At 49.3% G+C, this 25041-nt stretch overlaps 1 protein-coding gene across 1 annotated transcript in view; it reads left to right on the top strand.

Moving 5' to 3' along the window:
* Window positions 1–383: 383 nt before the first annotated feature.
* The window catches only part of UNC45B (unc-45 myosin chaperone B), a 29751-nt gene continuing 5093 nt past the window's right edge, over window positions 384–25041 (top strand). The window contains 17 exon segments of the mRNA XM_014796393.2: window positions 384–551; window positions 1122–1158; window positions 2304–2479; window positions 3776–3865; window positions 6090–6257; window positions 6835–7003; window positions 9868–10038; window positions 12720–12891; window positions 15790–16090; window positions 17036–17130; window positions 17306–17447; window positions 18225–18365; window positions 20589–20716; window positions 21662–21728; window positions 22563–22676; window positions 23029–23144; window positions 24291–24408. Coding sequence (XP_014651879.2) covers window positions 384–551; window positions 1122–1158; window positions 2304–2479; window positions 3776–3865; window positions 6090–6257; window positions 6835–7003; window positions 9868–10038; window positions 12720–12891; window positions 15790–16090; window positions 17036–17130; window positions 17306–17447; window positions 18225–18365; window positions 20589–20716; window positions 21662–21728; window positions 22563–22676; window positions 23029–23144; window positions 24291–24408 — 2373 coding nt within the window.

The following is a 25041-nucleotide window of genomic DNA, read 5'->3' on the forward strand; positions in this document are numbered from 1 at the left end:
GACAGACCGAGAGCACTGTCCTCGTGAGAAAGTGAGCCCGCGTGGAGTGTTCCTTGGACTGGGGAGGGAGAAGGGGGACTGAGAAGATCTTCTAAGGCCTGTAAGGAGAGCTCAGGCCTTTGGCGTGGTGGCTTCACCTGCCCAGCTGGGAGGGACGGAGAACGAGGCACAGGGCCTCTGAGACCCCTCTCAACTCTGCTATTCTCCCAGCAAATGTTCTAATGTCCTGCTGGGTAATGGAGCTGAGGGTGCTGGGGGTGGGTCCCTTCCCTTCCCTTCCATCCTGATGGGTGGGGACCCTGAAGCTGCAGACCTCAGGCCAGGACCCAGCTCTGGGTCTGGAGTGAGGGGCTGGCCACACAGAGCTGCTCCTGTCCTGACAGATGGCGGAGGCAGAAGCCGTGCAGCTGAAGGAGGAAGGGAACCGGCATTTCCAGCTCCAGGACTACAAGGCCGCGACGAAGAGCTACAGCCAGGCCCTGAAGCTGACCAAGGACAAGGCCCTGCTGGCCACGCTCTATCGCAACCGGGCAGCCTGTGGCCTGAAAACAGTCTGAGGCTGGGCGGGGCGGGAGGCAGAGGGCAGGGGCTGGGGTGCAGGGGTGTGGGGGCAGTCCCCTCGTCCTGATGGGCATCGTCCATCATCCCAGCCCTCTCATCTGGACCCCTGGGATTGGAGAAGGGCGCCCCCCCACTGCTTTCCTGGGCCTACCGCCTGACCACAACTCTGGGAGACAGAAATTCCTCCGGAGGGGAATCAGCCTAATGGGAACTGGCACGATGCCTGGGGCTTTTCATGTGTATTTCGTGGCATCCTAATAACAGCCCTGTGAGGGCTGTGTTGCCAGGCCCATATTGCAGATAAGAAACTCCAGGCCCAGAGGGATCAATAACTTGCCCAAGATCTCCCGGGTAGTCAATAGCAGGGCCCGGATTCAACCCCGAGTTTGTCTGATGCCAAAGCGTGTCCACTTTTCCGTGCCCAGCGAGGGGTGCTCCCCGGGGCATATGACAGCCGGCAGCTCCCAGCAAGTCCTCTCCCCTGACCGCAGGACCCTCTCTGGCTGTGTCTGCATTGGGCCCCTGTTAACCAAGTCTCCCTCTCCCTTCCCATTTCTCAGGAGAGCTATGTTCAGGCGGCTTCAGATGCCTCGAGAGGTGAGCAATGCCCCCTTATCCCCCCACACCTCCCCATCTCCCCCTCCAGTCCCTGTTTTGTTCAAGAGGCTCTCTACACTGGCAGTGATTACAGAGTGTGTAAACGCCATCCTAGGAGCTGTAGGTGGGGCGTCAGATGTTACCATCCTTATGCGAGAGGAGAGCTCCAGAAGAGCCATCCCTAAGTCACATTTTTGCAAATCGGGTTACATGTTAAATATATTGGGGTGGCTTCTTTTCTTAAGAGGATGCTTCTGGAAATCCTTTTGTCATGGTAACGACACACCACCCTTTGTTGTAAATTAGGATATGCTCATCCTGGGGCTCCCCAGAACCAGGCACATCAGCTCAGTCCACTCCGTGGGGTCCGGGCTTCCTGAGGGGAAGAGGGAGGCACTACCTTGTTCCACGGACGCTAGGGAGAAATAAACATAAAAAAACCCACACATAAGTTAACGTTGGCTTCAGAGTATGATCAAAATGGGAAGACTTCTCTTGGCTGCAGGTCTGTGTTGGGGTTAGATCTGGTTGTCATTCTCTTAGGAGAGACAGATAGTCTGGAGTGAGATCAGAAGGGAGGGAACAAGCTGGAGAGTGGACTGGAAACTCGTCCTGTGAAGAGCAGTTGAGGGAAGAGGTGATATTTAGCTCAGAGAAGGCAACTCCCAGGTGGGTCAGAGAGCTGCCTTCAAATACCTAGAAGGCTGTCGCAAGGAAGAAGGATTGGATTTCATCTCAGGGGTTCCAGGGCTGGACTGAGGATAAAAGGACAAAGCTACAAGGAGATATGTTTCACGTAGGAAGAGGGACAGACTTTCTAACAGGGCTGCCTGGCTGCCTTGAGAAGGAGGGAGCACCCCACTGCTGGAGGTATGCGAGCACCAGTTGGATGAGCACTTCGTTAGGATCATCATGTAGCAGAGACCGAAGCATCAGGAGTTGGACGAGATGACCCTTAAGCTCCCCTCCAACCTTGCGACTATGATTCTTACTGCCTCCTGAACAGAGGAGAGCCTTGGGCCAGATAGTCCACATGGGTGAACAATCTCCAAGGAAGACACAGAAGCCCTGGAGTTGGGGGCTGGGGAGGGAGGAAGGCGGTCTGCAGCCTGGCCCCCTGAGGCCCTGCCTGTCTCCCTTGCTAGCCATCGACATCAACTCCTCGGACATCAAGGCTCTGTATCGGCGGTGCCAGGCGCTGGAGCACCTGGGGAAGTTGGACCAGGCCTTCAAGGATGTGCAGCGCTGTGCCACCCTTGAGCCACGGAACCAGAACTTCCAGGAGACGCTGAGGAGGCTCAACACCAGCATCCAGGAGAAGGTGAGCTGGACCCCTCTGCACAAGCCTTGCTGCCTCCCCCCATTCCTAGTAAGGACAAGTTAGGGAAGTGAGACATCAGGGCAGGCTAGCCCTACCTCCACACCCTTAGAGAGAGCGAGCACATGGCAGGCGGACACCACAGAATAGCCGAGCAGGTGCACCCATCTGTGAGTGATCAGAGATGCTGTGATGCTTGTTTGAGGGCGCAAGCCAGCCAGAACATGGTCTTTTAAATTCCAGATGGAGGCTTTAAAAAAATTGTAACTGAGTATGTCTGCAACATGATCTTCTTCTCTTTCTAAGAGGACGAAGGCAGCATGAGATACCTGAACTGGGGGGAGGGTATTGCTGAGGATGGAGAGTCAGGAGCCAGTAGGAACATGACATCTTTTCTAGGAAAATGGAGTAGGGTGGGGATAACTTGGACCAGAGGTGAGGAATCCTGCATCCTAGTCCTCACTTGGCTAACAATGTCCTGAGGGGCCCCTTGGGGTGTCAGTTTCCCCTCTGTGAGAGCAAGAGGGTAACTGAACACTCAGCTCCTTGCTCCAAGACTCAGTAACTCCTGCGTGCTGGGGCAGGCCTACAGTGGCATCACAGCATACTGTCCCGAGTGCAGACCGCAGGGCTGAGGAAATACAAACTAAGGAATGACCAGGGAAGGGGGGGCGAATGAGAGACGTGTCCCCCCCCCCCGAAAAAATGAGCCCAGGATGGAAATAGGCAGGAGTGCGGACCAGCAGAACAAAGCAATGGGAGGTACAGAAGGAGCTAGCGAGACGGGGATGATGATCAGTTAGCTCATTTTCCGGAAGCTTCAGAGCATCAGGGTTGGGGTTGGGAGTGTGACGGATGAGACATCCAAACATAATGATTTTACTTTTCGTGAAGAGGTGCTTGAAAACTGCTTCAGGCTTCTGATGCTGGAGGCATATTTCTGTTTCAGCCCATTTTTAAGTGTCTAATAGCTAATTGTTACTAGACTGCAAAATTGGGGTGATGATCCCCTGCCTTCTGAGACTTGTGATGACCAAATGGGGTAGCGAATGTAAGTAGACTGTAAGCTTTGTGGGACAAGGACTTGACTTTGTTCACCATTCTATCCCCAGCATCTACAACAGTGCCTGGCATGTAGCAGTTGTTCAGTCAACGTTTGTTGAATGAATGAATGACAGTGCGGATGGTGGTGGGGCCCAGAGTAGATATTCTAATATTTACTGAGATGAACTTTATATGGAGCCGACTGAAATGTGGACCCCTGCCTGCCTTCTTCCCCACTCCTTCCCCTCTCCTCAGCTCCGTGTGCAGTTCTCCACAGACTCGAGGGTACAGAAGATGTTTGAGATCCTCCTGGACGAAAACAGTGACGCTGATAGGCTGGAGAAGGTGAGTGCCGGGCAACCAGCCGGCCAGCAGAGGGCGCTCTCGGGACCCGCCGGGTGACTGTGCTTCCGCTGCAGGCCCCGCCCCTGTCTCTGGGCGGGAACGCCTGACCGGTTGGGGGAAGGGGGAGGCGTCTCCTTGCAGAACCTGGCAAAAGTAGGCCAAAGGTTAAGCACTTAGAAACTAGCGTGATCTATGAGAACGGCAAGGATTAGGGTGAGACCGGTAGAGTCATGCAGCAGGGTTGGAGCTTGTCTTTATTTACATGTTTGATCTTTTGTTCATCGTGAATTTTTTTTTGCATTGCATTGATTTTGATATTTTAAAGTATTGCGTTAAATATTATTTATCTTGATTATTGAGGTTTTGGCGCCCCCGTAAATCTTGCACCCAAGGCGAGTGCCTCTCTTGCCTCACGCTAGTTTTGGCCCTGAGAAACAATGACGTATTAAAATAATGTTGTATTCCGTTATGAAATATTGCAAAAAGTCATTCTGAAATATGAAAATATTTACTCCTCATACCGTCCTCTTAGCCACATTTGTTGCATTTTTTCATGTTCCCTTCTAATATTTCTTCAGAGGAAAAAAAATGAATATCTGAATGTTTTGCATTTATAAGAACTTGACAGACAATGCCTGGGGAATTTTCGTTAGTTTTATGGTGAATAAACCCATATAATATGCAAATATATTTTATAACAAACTCTTGTGGGGACTTAATGTGTTGTTATAGATAAAAATGTTTTGAAAAGTACAAAGCCCTTGACTGATGCTGATGATGGTTCTGGTCATGCTTGTCTAGAATTCTCTAATGAGCCCCCTCCCCAGCATTCCACTCCCCATCTCTTGCCTGCCTCCTTCTCCTGCCTCCTGAGTTCTTCCCTCAACCCTGGGTTCTCAGGTCTTGCTCTAGGCCTCCTCTCCTGATCTGGAGCCTTTGAAGGTATATGTATCCTCAGGTTGAAAGGCTTTAGGGTGGGAAGACAGTTGGGAACCTTCTAGCTCAACTACCTCATTTTACAGATAGGAGTCTGGGGCCCAGAGAGGTGCTGTGACTTGCCCAAGGTCACACAGCCAGCATGTGGCAGAATCAATACTCAAACCCAGGGCTTTCAAGTCCCATCTAGTGCTCTCTCTGCCCACCACCTCCCACCTTCCTTCGAACCCCCGCAAATTCAGATTACCCTGAACAGGTGAACAAACAAATAAAAAATGCCAAAGCCATATTCAAGGAAAAAATTTTTTTTTTTTTTTAAAGATTTTATTTATTTATTTTTTCCCTCCAAAGCCCCAGCAGACCGTTGCATGTCATAGCTGCACATCCTTCTAGTTGCTGTATGTGGAATGCGGCCTCAGCGTGGCCGGAGAAGCGGTGTGTCCGTGCACGCCCAGGATCCGAGCCCAGGCCGCCAGCAGCGGAGCCCGCGCACTTAACCGCTAAGCCACGGGGCCGGCCCTCAAGGAAAAATTTTAAAGGAAAATAATTCTCCATTTAAAAAACACTTCAGTTCTGTTAAAAGATAACCTCAGGCATATTAAATATTTTAGGAATTTATTTGGGCAAAATCTATCTAATCCGGGAGCACCAAAACAGGAGTTGGTTAGGAGCGCTCCACCCACAGGAGCCCAGGGAAAGACTTTTATAGAAAAGAGGTGGAGGCAAAGCAAGAAAAGGATTTGATTGGCTACAGCTTAAGTGGTTGCATTATTTGGGAAAGACTAGTAGGCTGTGATTCCTTGTCCTTAAGTTTCGATTTCTTAACCCTGAGGCATGTCAAGCTCAGATTTTGGTTGGCTTATGTAGCTGCCAAGGCATTAAAGCCACCTCAGTCTAATGGCCTCTTTGTTTAATTAATTTAACACTTCCCTACCTTTTTTTAGTCCTTATCCATAAGCATGTATACACAATTTTATTTTAATGTAAGTGCAATCGAGTGAACCTATGATTCTAATTCTGCTTGCCAGTGTTTTTTTTTTGCAAGTTGCTGGGTAGTCTTTTTATTTATGACTTTAATGGCTGCAATATATTTCATCAAGTTGATCTTTATGCCAGTTACTTTGTTTCTTCTTTTGAATTATGTTCTTGGGCTATGTTTCCAGGTGTAGGATTATAGGGGAAAGAATGTAAAAATGTTTTGAAGACCTGGTCCTTGCACTTGGCTCATGGCCAAGGCCCCTGCAGGCAGACCTCCCTCATGACCCTCAATGTCTCCTCCCTTCTCCAGTCGGCCAACAACCTCATTGTCCTAGGCCGTGAGGAAGCGGGGGCCGAGAAGATCTTCCAGAACAACGGAGTGGCCCTGTTGCTGCGGCTTATGGACACCAAGAAGCCTGAGCTGATGCTGGCTGCTGTGCGGACCCTGTCGGGCATGTGCAGTGGCCACCGAGCTAGGGTGAGGGCCTGGGTGTGGGATGCTTGGCACAGATGGCTGCCTGTCCTCCGAGGACCTGGAGGGTGACATGTGGGCAGGGTGTGGCTGGCATAAATAGACCCTGATACAAAGTCTCAAGTGTCTCCCCAACCTTGGTTGTTTGTTCCCCATTCAAGAGATTGATCCTCTTGTTCTTCCTTTGAGCTGGAAGTGGGTCTATGCAAAGATAAGGTTATGGAAAGTTGTTTGTGAGGACCAGCTGAATGCAAAGGCTATGATAGTTTACATTGTTTCATACTAAGTCTTCGAAATCCAGTGTGTGTTTTAAACCTAACAGCACATCAGTGTGGACTCCCCACCATGCAAGTGCTCAATGGCCCTGTGTGGCGAGTGGCTACTGTATTGGACAGCACAGCTGTCACCTCTGGAAAGGGGCATGGCTTGTGTCAAGGGCCTTCCCAGACCGTGGGTCCCATGAGGCATTCACTGCCTGGGCTTATTTCCCTGCTACCTGGGCCGGGTGTCTCCCTCTCCCTAACCTGCACAGCAGCCGGAAGGGAGGGCAGGCAACTGACCATGGTTCGTGCTGGGGGTCTAGGCCACAGCAATTCTCCACGCGGTCCGGTTAGACCGAATCTGTAGCCTCATGGCCGTGGAGAACAAGGAGATGTCGCTGGCTGTCTGCAACCTGCTCCAGGCCATCATTGACTCTCTGTCTGGGGAGGACAAGCGGGAGCCTCGAGGGAAGGAGGAGGCCCTGGTTCTAGGTAGGAGACATTCTTCGGTTTGGGTTCAAGAGGGTGGGGGCAAGGGAGAGTCAGTGACCACATCAGACTGGGCATTTCCTCTATGTGGTGGGGCCTGGTTTTATTTTTATATTTATTTTCTGATTATAAAAGTAACAGAGGCATAGCAGCATTATGTGCAATACCTTAAAGGTGGAAGCAACCCAAGTGTCCACTGACAGATGAATGGATAAACAAAATGTAGCATATACGTATAGTGGAATATTATTCAGCCTTAAAAAGGAAGGAAATTCTGACACATGCTGCAGCATGGATGAACCTCAAGGACAATTATGTTAAGTGAAATGAGCCAGTCACAAAAAGACAGATACTGTATGATTCCACTTATATGCGGTTTCTAAAATGGTCAAACTCATAAAGACAGAAAGTAGAATGGTGGTTGCGAGGGGTTGGGGGAGGAGGAAATAAGGAGGTATTTAATGGGTGTAGAGTTTCAGGTTTCTAAGGTGAAAAAAGTTCTGGAGATGGATAGTGGTGATGGTTGCACAATGATGAGAACGTACTTAATGCCATTGAACTGTACACTTTAAAATGGTTAAAATGGTACATTTTATTTTGTGTATATTTTGCCATAATTAGAAAAAGTAACAGAGGCTTATTGGAGAAATTTGGGAAAATTTAGAAAAAACAAAACCTGTAATCACCCCTGTGGATAACCACTATTATCACTGCATGTGTATCCTTCCAACCTTTTTTCTGTCCATCTATATAAATATCTGTTTAACAAAGTTGGAATTTGGCTATGGATAGTTCTGTGGTTTTTTCCTTCACTGAGCATTATATTAGTATTGCATACTATTTAATATTCTTAAAAAGGATTCCTTTTGACTTTAATGATTATTAATTTTACATTTGTTTCATTCCATAGATGATGGAATGAAACATACATGCACATACAAACTCATGCTTCTTCCTGCACATGCAGGTCCTAGGCATCATTTTAGAAGTTCCTGCTCTGTTTCGGAGGGTCACAGGGGCAGGTTCACTCATAGAAAACTTCATCTTAAATAATAGTAATCTCAAATAATAATAAATAAATGATTGATCTTAAATAATAATAATAAAAACTTGATGTTAAATAATTTCCCATGATCTTAAATAATATTCCATTGTATGGATGTATCATAATTCATCAACCAGCTCTATACTGTTGGAGATTTAGATTCTTTCCAATTTGCATGCTTACAAAAACACTTCATAGCCATTCTTTATGTAAATCTATGCTTGCATTTTTAATTATTTCCTTAGAACAAATTCCTAGAAATGAGAATACAGGTCAAAGGCTGTGAACAACTAAAATTCTTTCCCCATCTTACTTTTGGATTCCTTTCTGAGAAGGTGCATCAGTTTGTACTCTTCCCAAGTGATAAGAGTTCCTGTCTCAACTCATTCTCATACCAGATTTGGATAGTATCATTCTTAAAGATATTTTCTTATTCAGTGGGTAAAAATGATCCTGTTTGAATTTTAAAAAATTGCTAGTGAGATTAATCATTTTTTAAAATCTATATTAGCCATTTGGATTTCTTTGTGAATGATTTGTTCATGTTGTTACCTATTTTTTCTGTTGGGCTATCAGTGTTTTTTTAATTGGTTCATAAGAGCTCTTTGTAGATTAATAATATTAACCTTTTGGAGTCCTGGATTCTTGATGTGGTTCTGATTCAGTATTGTAATGCTCAACAAGTCATGTTCCTTTTCTGTGCTAGAATCATCAGAGGGTCCAAGATGGCCTCACTTGTATGGCTGGTGGTTAACTAGAGATGCTGGCCAGGGCACTGTGGTTCTACTCCTTGTGGCCTCTCCAGTGGGCAGCCTGGGTTTCTATGTAACATGGTGGCTGCATTCTAAGTGGACAAGCCCTGTTGGGCAAGGGCTTTGCAAGCCTCTGGTTGTGCCATAAGTCACATGACCAATCCAGCGTGGGAGGGGACTCCTCAAGAGCATGAATACTGAGAGGTGTGGTTCGTTGGGGGCCACAACTTCCTTGGGAGTTAGTGAGCTGTTGGACATTCTGCTAAAAACTTCTTCCTTGTACTGATTTCAAATCTATCTCCTTGTGGCTTCCACCCGCCTCTGGGCCCAGTTCTGCCCTCTGGAGCCTCCCAGAATGAGTCTGTCGTCTCACTCTCATATACCTTTATCTGAAAACAAGCTATCCTGTCCACTTGTGTCTTTCTTCTCCAGTTAGATAGCCCCATTCCTGCATCATTTATTTATTTAACATGGTTTGGAGATCTTTCCTTTTCTATCTGCCTCCTACCTTTGGGCTCAACCCAGAATGAGAACAAAAGTCTCCAAGTCCCAAAGAGGTCAGACAGGGCAAAGCAGGAAAAGGCATTTGGTTTTTATCATCCACAGGGGCAGGGAAGACCTGGCTTCCAGGCAGAGGCTTGAGTTCAGCCTCCCAGCGTGCCGGAATCTGTGGGGAGTTAGATGTCTGTAAGGACTATAAATTTCCTTTCTGGAAAACACCTTATTAAATCAGTTTACTAAAAACTACATGAAGTGTCTGTGGATCCCTGCCAGTCATTGCCTGGGAGTGGAGAACTTTCTAAGAACCAGAGCTGTTCAAGGATGGAATGGCTGTCGTAGAGGTCAGCATTCAGAGTGCCTGGAGGACCCCCTTGGCGGTGTTGTCTGGGGGTTTCCCGTCCTTTTTTGGGGTGAGAGGGGCAATACTGTACTCTCCCGGGGAATTCCAATATCTAGGAAGCAACGGATTCGACATTTCCAGAGTCCTTCTAGAAGCCTCTGCCATTCCTGGTCCTATGTGCCTGAGGCTCCCTCCTCCTCTCTATTTACCCCATCCTCTCCTTCCTCAGACAGCAAGAAGGACCTGAAGCAGATCACCAGCCACCTGCTCGACATGCTGGTCAGTAGGAAGGTGTCGGGCCAGGGCAGGGACCAGGCCCTGAACCTGCTCAATAAGAACGTCCCCAGGAAGGACCTCGCCATTCACGACAACTCACGCACCATCTACGTGGTGGATAACGGTGAGGAGGTGGAGGGCCTGGGGCTCACTCCGTCCTTCCGCGAGGGCACCAGGGTACCGGCACTGAGCAGAAGGTGGAAGAGGCGTGGCTCTCGTCTGAGAGAAGTCTTCGGTCCCAACTGAAAAGCCAGGAAAAGGCATTAGCGTGTTAGGGTCCACCAGTGTGAAGGTGTAGATCAGGGCTCTGAATTCAGGGCCTGAACACACCCAGAAAGTGTCCGAAAACATCTGGAGGGAGTTAGCTAACAAATGGGGCAAACGCCAAAAAACAACCCGGACTCCACCAACCATGGGGTAACGTTCCTCACGGTCAGCAGAATACTCCCCAGGCCTTGGAGAAGGGAGAAATGGCATTGAGTGTACTTTATAGAAAGCACAGTAACAGTGTTCTAGGAGATAGTAAATTTGTCAGCTCCAGGGTGTTGCCCCTCTCCTAAATCACCTTCTTTAATTGTTCAGGAATCATAGCCGTGGCTTTAGAATCTATTGTGATAAATTCTCTCGCAGGTTTAATGACGTATAGGCCACACCTTGTTCTAAAAGGTTCAAATCAGCTTTTACCAGCTTGAAATTTATTCTCTTTTGATACTGCACTTCCCTTGTTTTGTTTTCACAGATCTCAGCAAAGTGCACTTTAACAAATTACTCTAGATCTTCAGCCCCACCCCCAACACTTTTGTCCCCAGTTCTGGTCTTCTCGGCATATATTACAAAGGCCGGGCATCAACAACAGGCCTCTTTTCTCTGCACTAAGATCTAGGCTCAACCACATGGTTTATAGGATAGGGTGTGGGGTGGGGAATATTTGTTATTCTATGCACCAAAATGAAGAGCACTCGAGTAAAAATAATATGGACTTAAAAATCCTGGGGGCTGGCCCGGTGGCCTAGCGGTTAAGTGCGTACCCTCCTCTTCGGCGGCCCAGGGTTCGCAGGTTCGGAGCCTGGGCGCCCATCGACGTACCACTTGTCAAGCCATGCTGTGGCGGCCTCCCATATAAAGTAGAGGATGATGGGCACAGATGTTAGCCCAGGGCCAGTCTTCCTCGGCAAAAAGAGGAGGATTGGCAATGGATGTTAGCTCAAGGCTAATCTGCCTCACACACACACACAAATTCCTGGGATACTAATGCAAAGCTGCAATGTTGAAGTTGTATGTTGTAGAAACTGGGCTGGGAGACTTGAGTAGGAGGGCCACCATGATGTGAAGCCTGAAGCGAGCTTTTGGGTTCTGGGAGGAGCAAAGATTAACAAGGAGGAGGTCCAGAGTGTTCTAGCAGAAGAGAAATGAGATGCTCAAGGCAAGGGCAGGAAGGGAAGGGAAGAGTGGGAGATGAGGGTGGGGAGGTGGTGGGAGGGGGAGCAGGTGCGTTTGATGGAGGCCTTTGGGAGCCAGGCTGGGGAGTTTGAGTCGGTTCATCAGGCCCCTTCCTGTAACTCTCCAGCCCTGCGTGTGGTTTTGTGAGTGTGGTAAAATACTCTTTGCATAAAGTGTACTGCCGAACACTTGTAATTCCCTCCTAACACCCAGAGTGTCACGCCTACAGCATTTACCTTGAGTGTCCCTCCTCCCACTTCCTTGTGCCACCCAAGGTCTGAGCAGCTCCTGGCCACCTCTAAAACCTGCCTCTGAAATCAAGCTGTCTGTTGTCCCAGAGGCAGCACAGCGTAACAGTTAACATCGAGGGCTTTGAAATCAGATGTTGCCGGCAGAGTATCCTCGCTATGTTACTTGCCAGCTGCGTGATCTTGGGCAACTTACTTGACTTCTCCACATCTTGGTTTTCTGCTCTGAGAGATGGGAATAATGATGCCTAACCAGTAGGGTTATTGTTAGGATTAAATGAGGATTAAACGTGTATAAAGCTCTTGGCACATAGTAAGTCCTCAAAATAACTCACAACTCTTACTTTGTTGGAGAGAAGCACCCCACTCACAGATTACCACCCTGTCCTTGTCACACCTTATTGTCATGTTTATATGTCTGTCTTTTCTATTCACTGTGAGCTTCTCTGAGGTCAGGATTGTGTTTCTTATTTTGGTATCCAGTACCTAAAAGGTGCTCATTTATTCATTAACTCATTCATTCATTTATTTAACAAGTACGTAATGGTTGAGTTAGCCTGATGGGTAGTAGGAAGCCACTGAAGATTCTTGGGCAGTGGAGGAGAAGGGGTAATCATAATAAATAGTGAGCATAGTATTTACCAAGTAAATAATAAATATTTATTGAGTGATAATGACGTGAATGGATTGGCAATGGGCAGTTCCCATACATTATCTCGTTGAGTCCTCAAACTCTATGAGGTAGGTAGTATTGTTTCCATTTTACAAATAAAGACACTGAGGCCTGGGGAAAGAGAATATAAAACGGTGTTTGAGGAAGGTTATCAACCCCTAGCATGTTAGCACTGGTCGAGTCCTCTGAGATCAACTAGTCTTAATTTTGTAAATGTGAAAATAGAGGCTCTTGTGGGGAGTGAGTTGCTCAGGTGGGGGCAGAGTCAGGTGTGGAAGCTGGGTCTCTTGGCCCCATTCCAGTGCGCTTCACTCTGGATAAGCCACGTGCTGCTTAAAGGCAGGCTGGAGAGAGGCTGGTGATAAGACGTGACCCAGCGAGGGGGTGTGTTTGTGAGGACAGAGCCCAGCAGGTGTCTTACGCTTGCCACCATCCATCCTGCAGGCCTGAGGAAGATCTTGAAGGTGGTGGGGCAGGTCCCAGATCTGCCGTCCTGCCTGCCGCTGACCGACAATACCCGCATGCTGGCTTCCATCCTCATCAACAAGCTCTACGACGACCTGCGCTGTGACCCGGAGCGCGATCACTTCCGCAAGATCTGCGAGGAGTACATCACGTGAGACTCCTGGAAGCCTCATGGGGTGGCTCTGTGTCGGTTATCGATAGCTGTGTAACAAATTACCTCCAAATTTAGCAGCTTAAAACAACAATAATCATTTGTTATCTCACAATATGACAGCAGTTTGGGAGAAGCTAGGCTGGGTGGTTCTGGCTTTGGGGCTTACAAGTTATAGTCACATGTTGGTCTGAGCTGCACTCATCTGAAGGCTTGACTGGGGCTGGGAGTTCTGCTTCCAAGATGGCACCCTCAGATGGCTGGCACATTGGCGCTGGCTGTTGAGGGGAGGCCTCAATTCCTCCCAGTGTGGACCTCTCCTCATGGTAGCTGGCTTCTCCTAGCATGAGTGATCCAAGAGAGAGCAAAGCAGAAGTGACAGTGTCTTCTATAATTCTGTGTCTTCTATGATCTAGTTTCAGAAGTCACACACCATCACTTCCACCACATTATATTCATTAGAAACAAGTCATTAAGTCTGGTCTATGTATAAGAGGAGAGAATTAGGCTCTATGTTCTGCAGGTTGGAGTGTCAAATATTTTTGGACATATTTTAAATCTACCACAGCCTCCTGTGGTTGAAAGGAATGAACGTCAACTTGCAAGGAGGGAGACCTGGCTCTGTCAAGCCTTTATGAACTGACTTTAAGGCCTTGCAGAGACTAGACAGGAGCCCAGGGCCCTCAGCAGCTGGAGTTCTTGAGTCTTTTCACTGCCGCTCCATCATCCTTGTGGCTCGGGTGCTCTCTATGCGTCCTTTCCCTTCTCCTCCCACTGCTACATGGCCTTTTAATCCTTTTTTTTTTTTTTTTTTGGTGAGGAAGGTTGGCCCTGAGCTAACACCTGTTGCCAATCTTCCTCTTTTTGCTTGAGGAAGATGGTCCCTGAGCTAACATCCGTCATCCGTACCAATCTTCCTTGCATGTGGGACACCTCAACGGCATGGCTTGATGAGTGGTGCGTGGGTCCACACCCGGGATCTGAACTTGCGAACCCCAGGCTGCCAAAGCGGAGCATATGAACTTAACCACTTCGTCGCCAGGCTGGCCCTCTTTGCCTTTTAATCCTTTATTCCAGTGATCCTCAAACTTGTAAATGGTTCAGATTTTTGGGACACCCCCCCCGCCCCGGACTCAGCAGTCTGGGGTGTGGCTCAGGAAGCTGCATGTGTAAAAAGCACCCCAGGTGAGCCGTGGGAGCGTGAAGACACTGCCTGCACCTGCTTGTCCTTTCTCCATTCCAGGGGTTGGCAAACTTCTCCTGTAAAGGGCCAGAGAGTAAATATTTTAGGTTTTGTGGGACCTGTAGGTCTCTATTGCATATTTTTTTTTAATGTAAAAACCGTTCTCAGCCTCCCTGATTTGGCCTGCAGCCGGTTTGCTGACTCCTGCTCAATCCCATAGCTTCTCCTGACCCCTGACTTTGGTTCCCTGAAGGTTCCTCAGGGCTTTTCTGGTCTTTCTCTGTCTCAGCGTGAGCTACTTCTTGAGTCTCTCACGAGGTCCCACGTTGAGTTCCGGTAACTGTCGCCCAGCTGGTCCTCCTTTGGGTGGAGGGTGTTGAACGAGGCACCCCTCCCGGTGGTCAGCCTGTGCAATGCTGTGCAGTCACCTGAGGCTGAGTCGAGGGGTCTCCACCTTCAACAAACTTGCCTGAGGCTGCCCCTCTGCAAGGGGGTAACACACCCACTTTGTCAGGGCCAGGGGCTGGGGGGACGTTCAGACATCAGCCGGCATCAGGAACCAGCTTAAAGGGCAGACCCCAACTAATTATGAAAGGCTGTGGGTTCCCTGGTGCTGAGTGGAGAGATGGGGTGCAGGACATGGACTGTCAGGACTGGAGGGGCCCTCAGAGCTTCTAAAGCTGACCCCTCTCCCCAGAAGGACTTGCCCAGGTCACCCAGCCCACCATAGGCAGATGTGGGACTAGAGCCCAGGCCTCCGACTCTCAGTGTGGCATTCGCCTGACTAGTCCATGCTGCCTTCTCACCTTTATACACATCTGCACTTCCACTGTGCACATCTGCCCTGATTCCCCACATTGAACCAACCTGGGCAGATCAGACGGATCTGAAGGTGTGTCACCCCTGATGTCCCCATACAGAGATTCTCCCATAGAGTAGATGATAGTAGATTCCAAGAGCAAGCAGAACCTTCTGGCTCGTCTAGTCCCTACCCTCACTTGATAGGGGAAGGGCTGGGACCAGACAGTGGGGTGACTGGCCCAGGCTGCGTCATGACTCAGCCACGTGGTGGAGTGATGCAGTGTGCCGGGCACCGTGGTAGGCCCTTTCATGTTGTTGTGGCTGCTGTACTGTCCCACCAGACATCCCACCTTCTGGAAAGCCTGTTGGCTGACAGCTCTCACCTGTCACCTCTCTTGGGGACTTGCCTCAGCTGAGGACAGCTGTTCACCCCTACTGGGGCAGCCAGCATCCAATGACCTGTCCTTCACTCCAACTTGGAGCAACTTGAAGGGTGTCTCAGCTCTAGAACTCTTCTGAGGCTGAGGCTTTGTCATGACTGCATTGCAGCCCAATGCCTCCCTCTGTCCAGTCCTGCTTTCTTTCCTTCCCCAACAGGTGTTGATCCCAAGAGCTCTCCCTAATAAACTTCCTGCCTGTCAATCTCCATCTCAGAGTGTGCTTCTTGGGGAACACAACCCATGGCACATCTGTTATGTCATTTACCCTCATTGTAACTCTGAGAAGTGGTAGTACTGTCCTCAGTTTCCAGATCGAGAAGCTGAGACTTAGAGAAGTTCAGTGAATTGCCCAAGGCCACACAGCACATGAGTGGTGGATTCAGGATACAAATACAAATCTGTTTGCCCCCAAATCTCACACTTTTCCCACCCCCCTGGGCCAGTTCTCTTGACCACACTTGCTCTCTGTTTTAGGAGCAAGTTTGACCCCCAGGACATGGACAAGAACGTGATTGCCATCCAGACGGTGTCGGGGATCCTGCAGGGCCCCTTGGACCTGGGCAATCAGCTGCTGGGACTGAAAGGTGTGATGGAGATGATGGTAGCGCTGTGCGGCTCGGAGCGTGAGACAGACCAGCTGGTGGCTGTGGAGGCCCTCATACATGCCTCCACCAAGCTCAGCCGCGCCACGTTCATCATCACCAATGGTGTGTCACTGCTCAAAGAGATCTACAAGACCACCAAAAACGAGAAGATCAAGATCCGCACACTGGTGGTGAGTGGGCTTGGTCCCAGGCACTGTGCCAGGCACCAGGGCACCAGGATGAATGGCGCGTGGCCCCTATCCTTGTGGAGCCCACACTCTAGAGGGCACCAGAGCCACCCACAGGCCCCTGCAGAGCAGGATGATCAGCAGGAGGCTGTGAGAATTCAGCCTCTCAGGAGGCTGAGGGATTCAGTATGGTGGACCCTCCCATTTAACCATGACCACATTTGCCTCTGTACTTTCGAATGATGCTAACGGTCATGAGCTTCTGTCCAGCAAATATTTTCAGAGCAAACTCCAAAAAGTCGCTTTGTTTCCTTAATCACTTTCTCTATGGCATAGTTAAACCTGTTTCATTTTTTCCATTTTCATTTTGCAGAAATTATTTTCATTGATGTTTTCCTTGTAAACAATTACAGTGAAGATTTGAGTCATCGATCTGTTTTTCTGTTTATATCAATTTTTAAAAAACTAATTATAGCTTCTGCCATTGTGAGTTTTCTCTTATGGGAGACATTTTGTCCTAATAAGAGTCCAACTTTTCCTGGGTAAAATTCTGCACGTCTGAATTTGTTATCCACAAGATACGATTTCTCTGCCAGTTTTTGTACTATATCAAGTTACTGTTGTAGTTTCAGGTAGGATTATTATTCTTTTGTGCTGATTTTTCAAAATGGCAGACCCCAAATATTTGTGGGGTCAAAATGGTGGGGCAAAGGGGCAGGGTAAAAACCTCGAGCTTCGTGGGCATCTACTGTAACCTGGAAGCCTCAGGGAAGGCATCTCGGAAGAGGTGACACCTGGCCTAAGTTTTGTAGTACGTGTAGAGGTTTATCCAGGCAAAGAAAAAGGGGCAAAGTGTTCCAGCCACAGGGACCTGTTTGAGCAAGGCCTTGTCCCCAAGCCTTGGTGTCTCTGACCCTGCAAGTGGCCGCTGTCTCCCCTCCTCCACAGGGTCTCTGTAAGCTTGGCTCTGCAGGTGGCACAGACTACGCTCTCAGGCAGTTTGCTGAAGGGTCGACGGAGAAGCTGGCCAAACAGTGTCGCAAGTAAGGGGATCCTCTTTCCCCAGGCCCACCATCTCCTCTCTAGGGTGTGCCCTGGTGGGTGCCAGGTGGTGAAAGGCCCCTCACCTGCTACCCACTACCCTGAATTTCTTCACTCCTGACCTGGGCCTGGGCCCTGGCACCCTTCCCCAGAGCCTCTCCCTCTCTCCTCTTTCAGATGGCTGTGCAATGCGTCCATAGACACTCGGACCCGGCGATGGGCAGTGGAGGGCCTGGCCTACCTCACGCTGGATGCTGACGTGAAAGACGACTTTGTCCAGGACATCCCTGCCCTGCAGGCCATGTTTGAGCTGGCCAAGGCAAGTGTGGCCCAGACCTCTGGCCTCAGGAATGGTCAGCTGGATTCAGGCTCACAGGGCCTTCCATTGAGCCTGGGAAATGGGACCCCTGTGTCCTCATCCTGACTCTACACCCCCTCCCCATATAAACCTGCATTGGTCATTCCCCTCTTTCTGGCCCTCATTTTACCTGACTGTAAAATGGGCTCACAATTCTTCATGCCTTCCAGGCAGTGGGAGGATGAACAAGAGGCTGGTATTTTTTCCTGAGACCCTCAGGAACTGAGGTCTTGAGGCACCGAGAGGCACTGCCTAGCCTCTTCTGGATCCCCTCCCTCCTTCCCAGTGCCCCTAAACTCATTTCCTTCTCTGCTGGGCCAATCCCCTGGCTCTCTTCCACCACTAAAGAAAGGAAGTGTGGAGGGAGTTTCCACCGGGGCCAGACCAGAGGGTGTCCAGCCTCCACCCTGTCCCCACCTGAGTTGGATGGGGAAGCGTGTTGGATTGGGCTTTTGAAAGAGGCACAAAGCAGGGAGCACACTCAGAGGACTCGCATTCATGCTCTCAGTCGGGGGGGAGGGTGGCTACTGAGAGCGCAGGAGGAATTTCCGCCCACCCTGTACGAGCAGACCCAGTTCGTCTCCCTCTGTGCCGCTTGTACTTCTCCAAGCTGAGTGGCACCAGCCACGCTCCCCCTAAACCAACCTGCCAGCCGTGCGAGGGAGGCGTCTTGGAAGCAGAGGCTTGTTCTAAAGTTCCCTTTCTGCCCTTCCCCATCACTTCGCCCCGTGCCTCCAGACCTCTGACAAGACCATCCTGTACTCGGTGGCCACCACCCTGGTGAACTGCACTAACAGCTACGACATCAAGGAAGTCATCCCTGAGCTGGTGCAGCTCGCCAAGTTCTCCAAGCAGCACGTGCCCGAGGAGCACCCCAAGGTGGGGACGGGGGTGACCTGGGAGGGGTCTGTGTCCCCAGACCGTCATAGAGGCGGAATGGAAAGATAGTGATGTCTGGGTGCCGTGTGTGTGTGTGTGTGCGTGTGTGTGTGTTTGTGTTTGGGAGGATTTGGCGTAAGACAGATAAATGGAGGATGATAATGGTAAATTTCCCCCACCAGCTGGCGCTCATGTATTTTCTTAGTTTCTGTCTTGAAAAAAACCTGAATAATCTGTAGTTTGAGAAAACAAATAGAACCAGGATCAACGTTTTGTAATTTATGTTGTTGATTTCATAGTCATCAGACAGTTGTAGTTCATGTTTCCAACACTTATAAAAATTTTATTTTCTGGGATATCTGAATTTGGGGATATTGGTGCTAAGTAGGAATAACGAGAGGAGAAGGGACACGGGTGAGCATTAGCCCAGATGCCACAAATGCCCTTGGGGCCCTCTGCCGTGATTCCCTGCACAGTAGGGTATAGTTTGTACATGGTTTGCATGTGAATATATATGCTTTGTATTTCCAGCCAGTAAAACATTTAGATTTTTTAAAGATGATCAAAGTAATATAACCATATTGCAAAACCAACAAAAATGTGCAGTAGAGAAAAAAAGTGACCATTCACAGTTACATCATCTCCACGTGAGCACTATCGGCATTTTGGTGTGTTATATTGCCTACCAGAGACTTTTTTTTTCCCTGTGCATTTTTTTTTCATAGTTATAATCAGAATGTAGTTATCATTTTGTGCCCAATTTTGGGAAAATACTTTATATGTTTTCCACATTATGTGTCATTCTCTGAGTCATATTTCACACCCGCATAGTATTTCATGCAGGTGAGGGTGTGTGGCATGTTCTGCTACCAGAAAGTTCACATGTGGCTTCTAGAGATTGCCCATGACTGTCAGCTTCTTCCCAGCCACTCCGAGGATTGTCTGTAGACACTCTTCAACCCTGGGGCTGACTTTGAATTTGCAGCAAAACCCAATCTATTGTTCTGTCAGCTTTATCCACTCCTTATCGCTTCTCACTGCTGCCTACCTCCACCTACCCACCCCCCCCACAGCACACCAAGCCAACTGTTTGCAAGCCTTTTCTTTGCAAGAAAAGTAATGTATGAGTCATCTAGTGTTTTAGATAATCTCTCTTCTGTTTCACTCCTCTGTGAATGAAGTGTCTTCAGGATTGATTTCCATATCGTATCAGCTCCTCAGGCTCTGTATTGGGAGTGGGGAGGGCAAGGAAGAGGAGGAGATGTTCTGACGTTCACAGCAACAGAACATGCTGTACTCCCCCTTGGCAGTTGTTTCGGCAGAGGGAATCTGGAGGAGTGTATTCCTTTCCTCTTGCTGCTGTAACAAATTGCCACAAACATAATGGCCTAAAACCACATGGATTTAATATCTTCCAGTTCTGGAGACCAAAAGTCTAAAATCAGTCTCATCGGGGTGAAGTCAAGGTGTCAGTAGGGCTGGTTCCTTCTGGAGGCTCTGAGGGGACCATCTGTTTCCTGATCTTTTTCAGCTTCTTCTTCTTCTTTTTTATTTTTTTGTGAGGAAGATCAGCCCTGAGCTAACATCTGTGCTAATCCTCCTCTTTTTGCTGAGGAAGACTGGCTCTGAGCTAACATCTATTGCCAATCCCCCTCCTTTTTTTTTCCCCCAAAGCCCCAGTAGATAGTTGTATGTCATAGTTGCACATCCTTCCAGTTGCTGTATGTGGGACGTGGCCTCAGCATGGCTGGAGAAGCGGTGCGTAGGTGCGTGCCCGGGATCCGAACCTGGGCCGCCAGTAGCAGAGCGCGCGCACATAACCGCTAAGCCACATGGCCGGCCCTCTTTTTCAGCTTCTAAAGGCCACCTTCCTTGGCTTGTGACCTTGAATCACTCCGACCTCTTGCTTCTGTTGTCATTTCTCTTACTGCTAATTCTGACCCTCCCACCTCCCTCTTATAAAGACCCTTGTGATATATTGGGCCTACCCAGATAATCCAGGATTATCTCTCCATCTCAAGATCCGTAACTTATTCATATCTGCAGAGTCCCTTTTCCCATGTATGGTAACATATTCACAGGTTCCGGGGATTAGAACATGGACATCTTGGGGGTCATTATTCAGCCTACTACAAGAAGTCAGAAGTGCACCATCTTTAGTTCCAATACAGATTGGCCTGGTGCCCAGGCCCCTTCCCCATTGCCACCCTTTCATCTCCCCAGGACAAGAAAGACTTTGTGGACATGCGAGTGAAGCGGCTTCTGAAGGCCGGCGTCATCTCCGCGCTGGCCTGCATGGTGAAAGCAGACAATGCCATCCTCACCGACCAGACCAAGGAGTTGCTGGCCAGGTGCGGCTGCAGCCGCCCTGGGTTGGGGTCTCAGGGGACGGGCGGCAGGAGGCTGGGCAGGGAGATAGAGATGGCAGGGGACTAAATAAGGGAATCAGCCCCTGGGGAGCCTGGAGAGGAGACTGAAGGGGGTCAACGTTGAAAAGTGTCGTGGTGGGGCAGGTCATCACAGGTAGAAGTTTGCATCGGGGAGAAAGAGGTCACTGTCCATTCTGGTTACCTGGTCCCAGGCCCTGTGTAGGACCTGCTATTCCAGAGATGAGAGCCACAGTCTCTGTGAAGCCTGGTGCGGGGGCAGACAGGTTCACAGTTACAAGAGATGCAGTGGGTGCCTCGATGGGGGAAATACAGGGGGTTGCTTGGAGCACAGGCAGGGGCACCCGACCAGCCAGACTGGAGGGTAGGTGTGTGGGCAGCCAGGAAGGCCTCCTGGAGGATGTGACAACTCAGTGGAACCCTGAAGGAAGAAAAGGAGCCACCTAAATGCAGGGGACGGAAGGGTTCCAGGCAGAGGAGACAGCACGTGCAAAGACTCTGAGGACGGAGGGAGAAGAGGGAGTGAGGACGGGGTCCTCCTGCAGTCTGTCTGGAGCATGGAGTGCACAGGAGGGAGTGGTGCTAGATGAGACCAGAGAGGGAGGCAAGGGCCAGATCATGGAGGTCCTGGGGTACCTCCATGTTGAAGAGTTTCTCCTGGGTGGTAAGCAGCAAGGAGCCATTCTTTGTCTCCCTAAATAGACATGGAGTGGTCTTTGCAGCCTTGCTTGGCCTCACTTCCTCCCCAGCCCCTTATATCCATGGCACTGTCTCCCCAAGGTGGCTAACGCTGGAGCGTGTGCACACTTCTAGCACCTTCCAGGGCTTCACTGGGTCTGACCGCCTGGCCTGCTGATGTTTGGGAAGGGTGTGCTGGTGCATTACATGTCCTTTATCCTTGCCCTACAGGGTATTCCTGGCACTGTGTGACAACCCAAAAGACCGAGGAACCATCGTGGCTCAAGGTGGTGGCAAGGTAATTGAGTGGGACAAGGTTCTTGCCATTCTAGATGGTGCTCCACTAGGGAGGGGCACTCGTGTGTGTGTGTGTGTGTGTGTGTGTGTGCATGCATGCGTGTATGGCCCAAAATGCTCATTGCCTGGCCCAAAAATAATGTACCTCCTGCCCCAACCCGACCTCCTGGAATATGGTCATTCAAGAATCTGTGCTGACTGTGCCATGGTCCCAAACCACTTTCTGCCTGATTGTGTGATGCATCTTGGGATTTACTGTCGAATCTCATTTATCTTCCTTGCTGTTGGAAGGAAGCATGGCGCAGATACAGACTGTGGGCTTTGCCATAGAAGACTTGTCATTGAGTCCTTGCTTGTCCCCTTTTTAGCTGCATAACCTTGGGCCAATTACTTAATCTCCCCGAGCCACAGTTTCCTCATCTGTAAAATGGGCGAAAAGTCACACACTCATTTTGCAGAATGTCACAAGGATTAGAGAAAATACATATATGTTGGCTCATAGTAGGTGCTTAATAAATGGCTGCTATTATGATTGGATTGGACTTAGGCAGAAAGTGAAAAATCAGTGTATTGATCTATTTATTTTTCTAAAAGCCTAATGAATGTGTGGATGGGTGGGGGGGAGTGCGGGCGAAGACCTCAATGTGTGCTGAGAACGAGGGGGCGTGAATCCATGACTAAGTATTTAATTGTTTTCTGTGATGCTTAAGAGTTTTAAATGGCAGAGTCTTCCTGAACTCCTGCTGGAACAGACAGACTGCAGCTGGAGAGGGAGGAGGGGTAGAGAGGCCTCTGGATATCTGTGACCGAGGAGTGACTGTGCCCTTTCTTGCAGGCCCTGATTCCCCTGGCTTTGGAGGGCACAGACGTGGGCAAAGTGAAGGCAGCCCATGCCCTAGCGAAGATCGCTGCGGTCTCCAATCCCGACATCGCCTTCCCTGGGGAGCGGGTGGGTACCTGGGAGGGTGGAATGGGGTGATGGGAGGAGTCTCCTCTGCCCCTAGAGGCCTTTCCCTGGGTCACTCTACCCCCAGCCTGGGAGGGGGACATGGTGCTGTCACATAAAGGGCAGTGAATTGGAGGCACCTGGTTCGGCCTCTGACTAACTGGGTTGTCCTCTCAGAAACTCAGTTACCTCATCTGCAAAGTAAAGGCAATAATCCTGCCTTTCAGCATCATTGTGAAGGTTGAATCAGTGAATGGGCAAGTGCTTTGGAAATTCTAAAGCTGAGCCCCTGTAAATATTAGGGACGGAGGAACGTGATCTCCACCTGACCCACTCCTTGCCGCCTCCCCCACAGGTGTATGAGGTGGTGCGGCCCCTCGTGAGGCTCCTGGACACCCAGAGGGACGGGCTCCAGAACTACGAGGCCCTGCTAGGCCTCACCAACCTGTCTGGGCGCAGTGACAAACTCCGGTGAGTGGGGTATGGAGGGAGCAGGGATGGAGAGAGGTGTCCCATGAGACGTTTGGTGGAAATTTCACATATACTGTGTGTGCTTGCCTTCAAGGACAGGATCAAAGGTAGAGCGTAGAAATGACAGTGGGAGGGATTTGTGTTAGCGCTTGGAAAAACCACATAGTGAATGTACGAAGCCACAGGAGACTGTAATGATCCTTCTCTCTGAAGTAGTAAAAAAGATATCGAAGTGGATGGGTGGGAATAAAGTGTGTTCCTTTGCAGAAGCAGAGGGATGGTGGAGTGTATTGGGTTGAGATTCTTTTTTTTCCCTTTTTTTGTGAGGAAGATTGGCCCTGAGCTAACGTCTGTTGCCCATCTTCCTCTTTTTGCTTGAGGAAGATTGACCCTGAGCTAACATCTGTGCCAGTCCTCCTCTATTTTGTATGTGGGATGCCACCACAGCATGACTTGTTGAGTGGTGTAGGTCGGCACCCAGGATCTGAACCTGTGAACCCCGGGCCACCAAAGCGGAGCACACAGAAGTTAACCACTATGCCACTGAGCTGGCCGGCCCCCTAGGTTGGGATTCTTTTGGTTGCAAGTGGCAGAAAACTCAGCTCCAACTGGTTTAAGCATAAAGAAAATTTAATGACTGATGTAAATGAAAAGTCTGGGGTAGTCAAGATTCAGGTGAGGCTTGATGCAGGGGTTACAGAGATGTCCCAGGTCCTAATTCTCTCTACCTCTCTTGTCTGTGTTGTCTTAATTCTCAGATGGGCTTTTCCCCTCTCTTATGATCACAAGGGTTGCTCCAGACCTCACATCTTCTTGGCTTCATATCCAGCAGGAAAGAGAGAAAGAGAATTTCTCTTCCCCAGCAATAATACAAAAGAATCTCTAGCTGAGTGACATGTTCATCCCAGACCTCATCACCACAGCCAGGATGCTGTACTATGTCATTTAGTTCATGCCCATTGGTGCCCCTTTGGGAGCTGGGGGCGGGGTCAGTGCCATCCAAACCATGCTTGCTGAGGATGTGGGAGGGACCATCCTCCCACATCCACCACTGGGATGGTGGAATGGCCCCTAGGTGGCCGAAAAACCCAAATGCTCACTACAGAGGACTCAGTGGCTTCTCTTCCTCCACCCCTCGCACCCTAGGCAGAAGATCTTTAAGGAGAAGGCCTTGCCAGACATTGAGAACTACATGTTTGAGAATCATGACCAGCTGCGACAGGCAGCCACCGAGTGCATGTGCAACATGGTGGTGAACAAGGAGGTGAGGGGGCTCAGGATGGGGACGGGAATGACAAAGCTTGGAGACGCAGCACAGCTCAGGGCCTGGAATGAGATTGGGGGCTGTTATAATGGCATTAAGGTAGCATTTTGCCAGAGAACCCAGGAATCTTTCCTAGATTACAGCCCCCTCCCTGTAGGGATCCTGAGAGGACTATATGCACAAAGGAGATAAAGGGAAACACACCAAGTAATATTCTCCCCAGCTGGGGCTTTGACCCCAAAGCTTAGGCTGGATGAAGCAGAAGGTACCATTTCCCTAAGTTATTTAGGTCTAAACAATCTCACAGCAAAGTAGGATATGAGACCAGGGTCTCTTAGAGGTCAAAAGAGGCCAGGCCACTTGCATTTATTGAAGTTCCACATATATAAAAAAATGAGGAAATGCAAACATGCAAAATTGTTACAAACAATTTTGGAATATTTTACCTGTTAACATTTAGTAAACTATCACTGTTTCCACAGAAACTGCAATGCGCTATAACTGTGCTCTTCACAGAATAATTACAGGATTTATAAAAATAAAATGAATTCAGCACATGTCCATGGCTTCATGGTCCAGAAATGGGATAAATTATAACCATATGATGAATGAATGTCTTCTTTCCATCCTGCC

This window comes from Ceratotherium simum, chromosome 16 (assembly GCF_057802395.1).
Source record: "Ceratotherium simum simum isolate JZ-2026a chromosome 16, ASM5780239v1, whole genome shotgun sequence".
NCBI classification, from domain to species: Eukaryota; Metazoa; Chordata; class Mammalia; order Perissodactyla; family Rhinocerotidae; genus Ceratotherium; species Ceratotherium simum.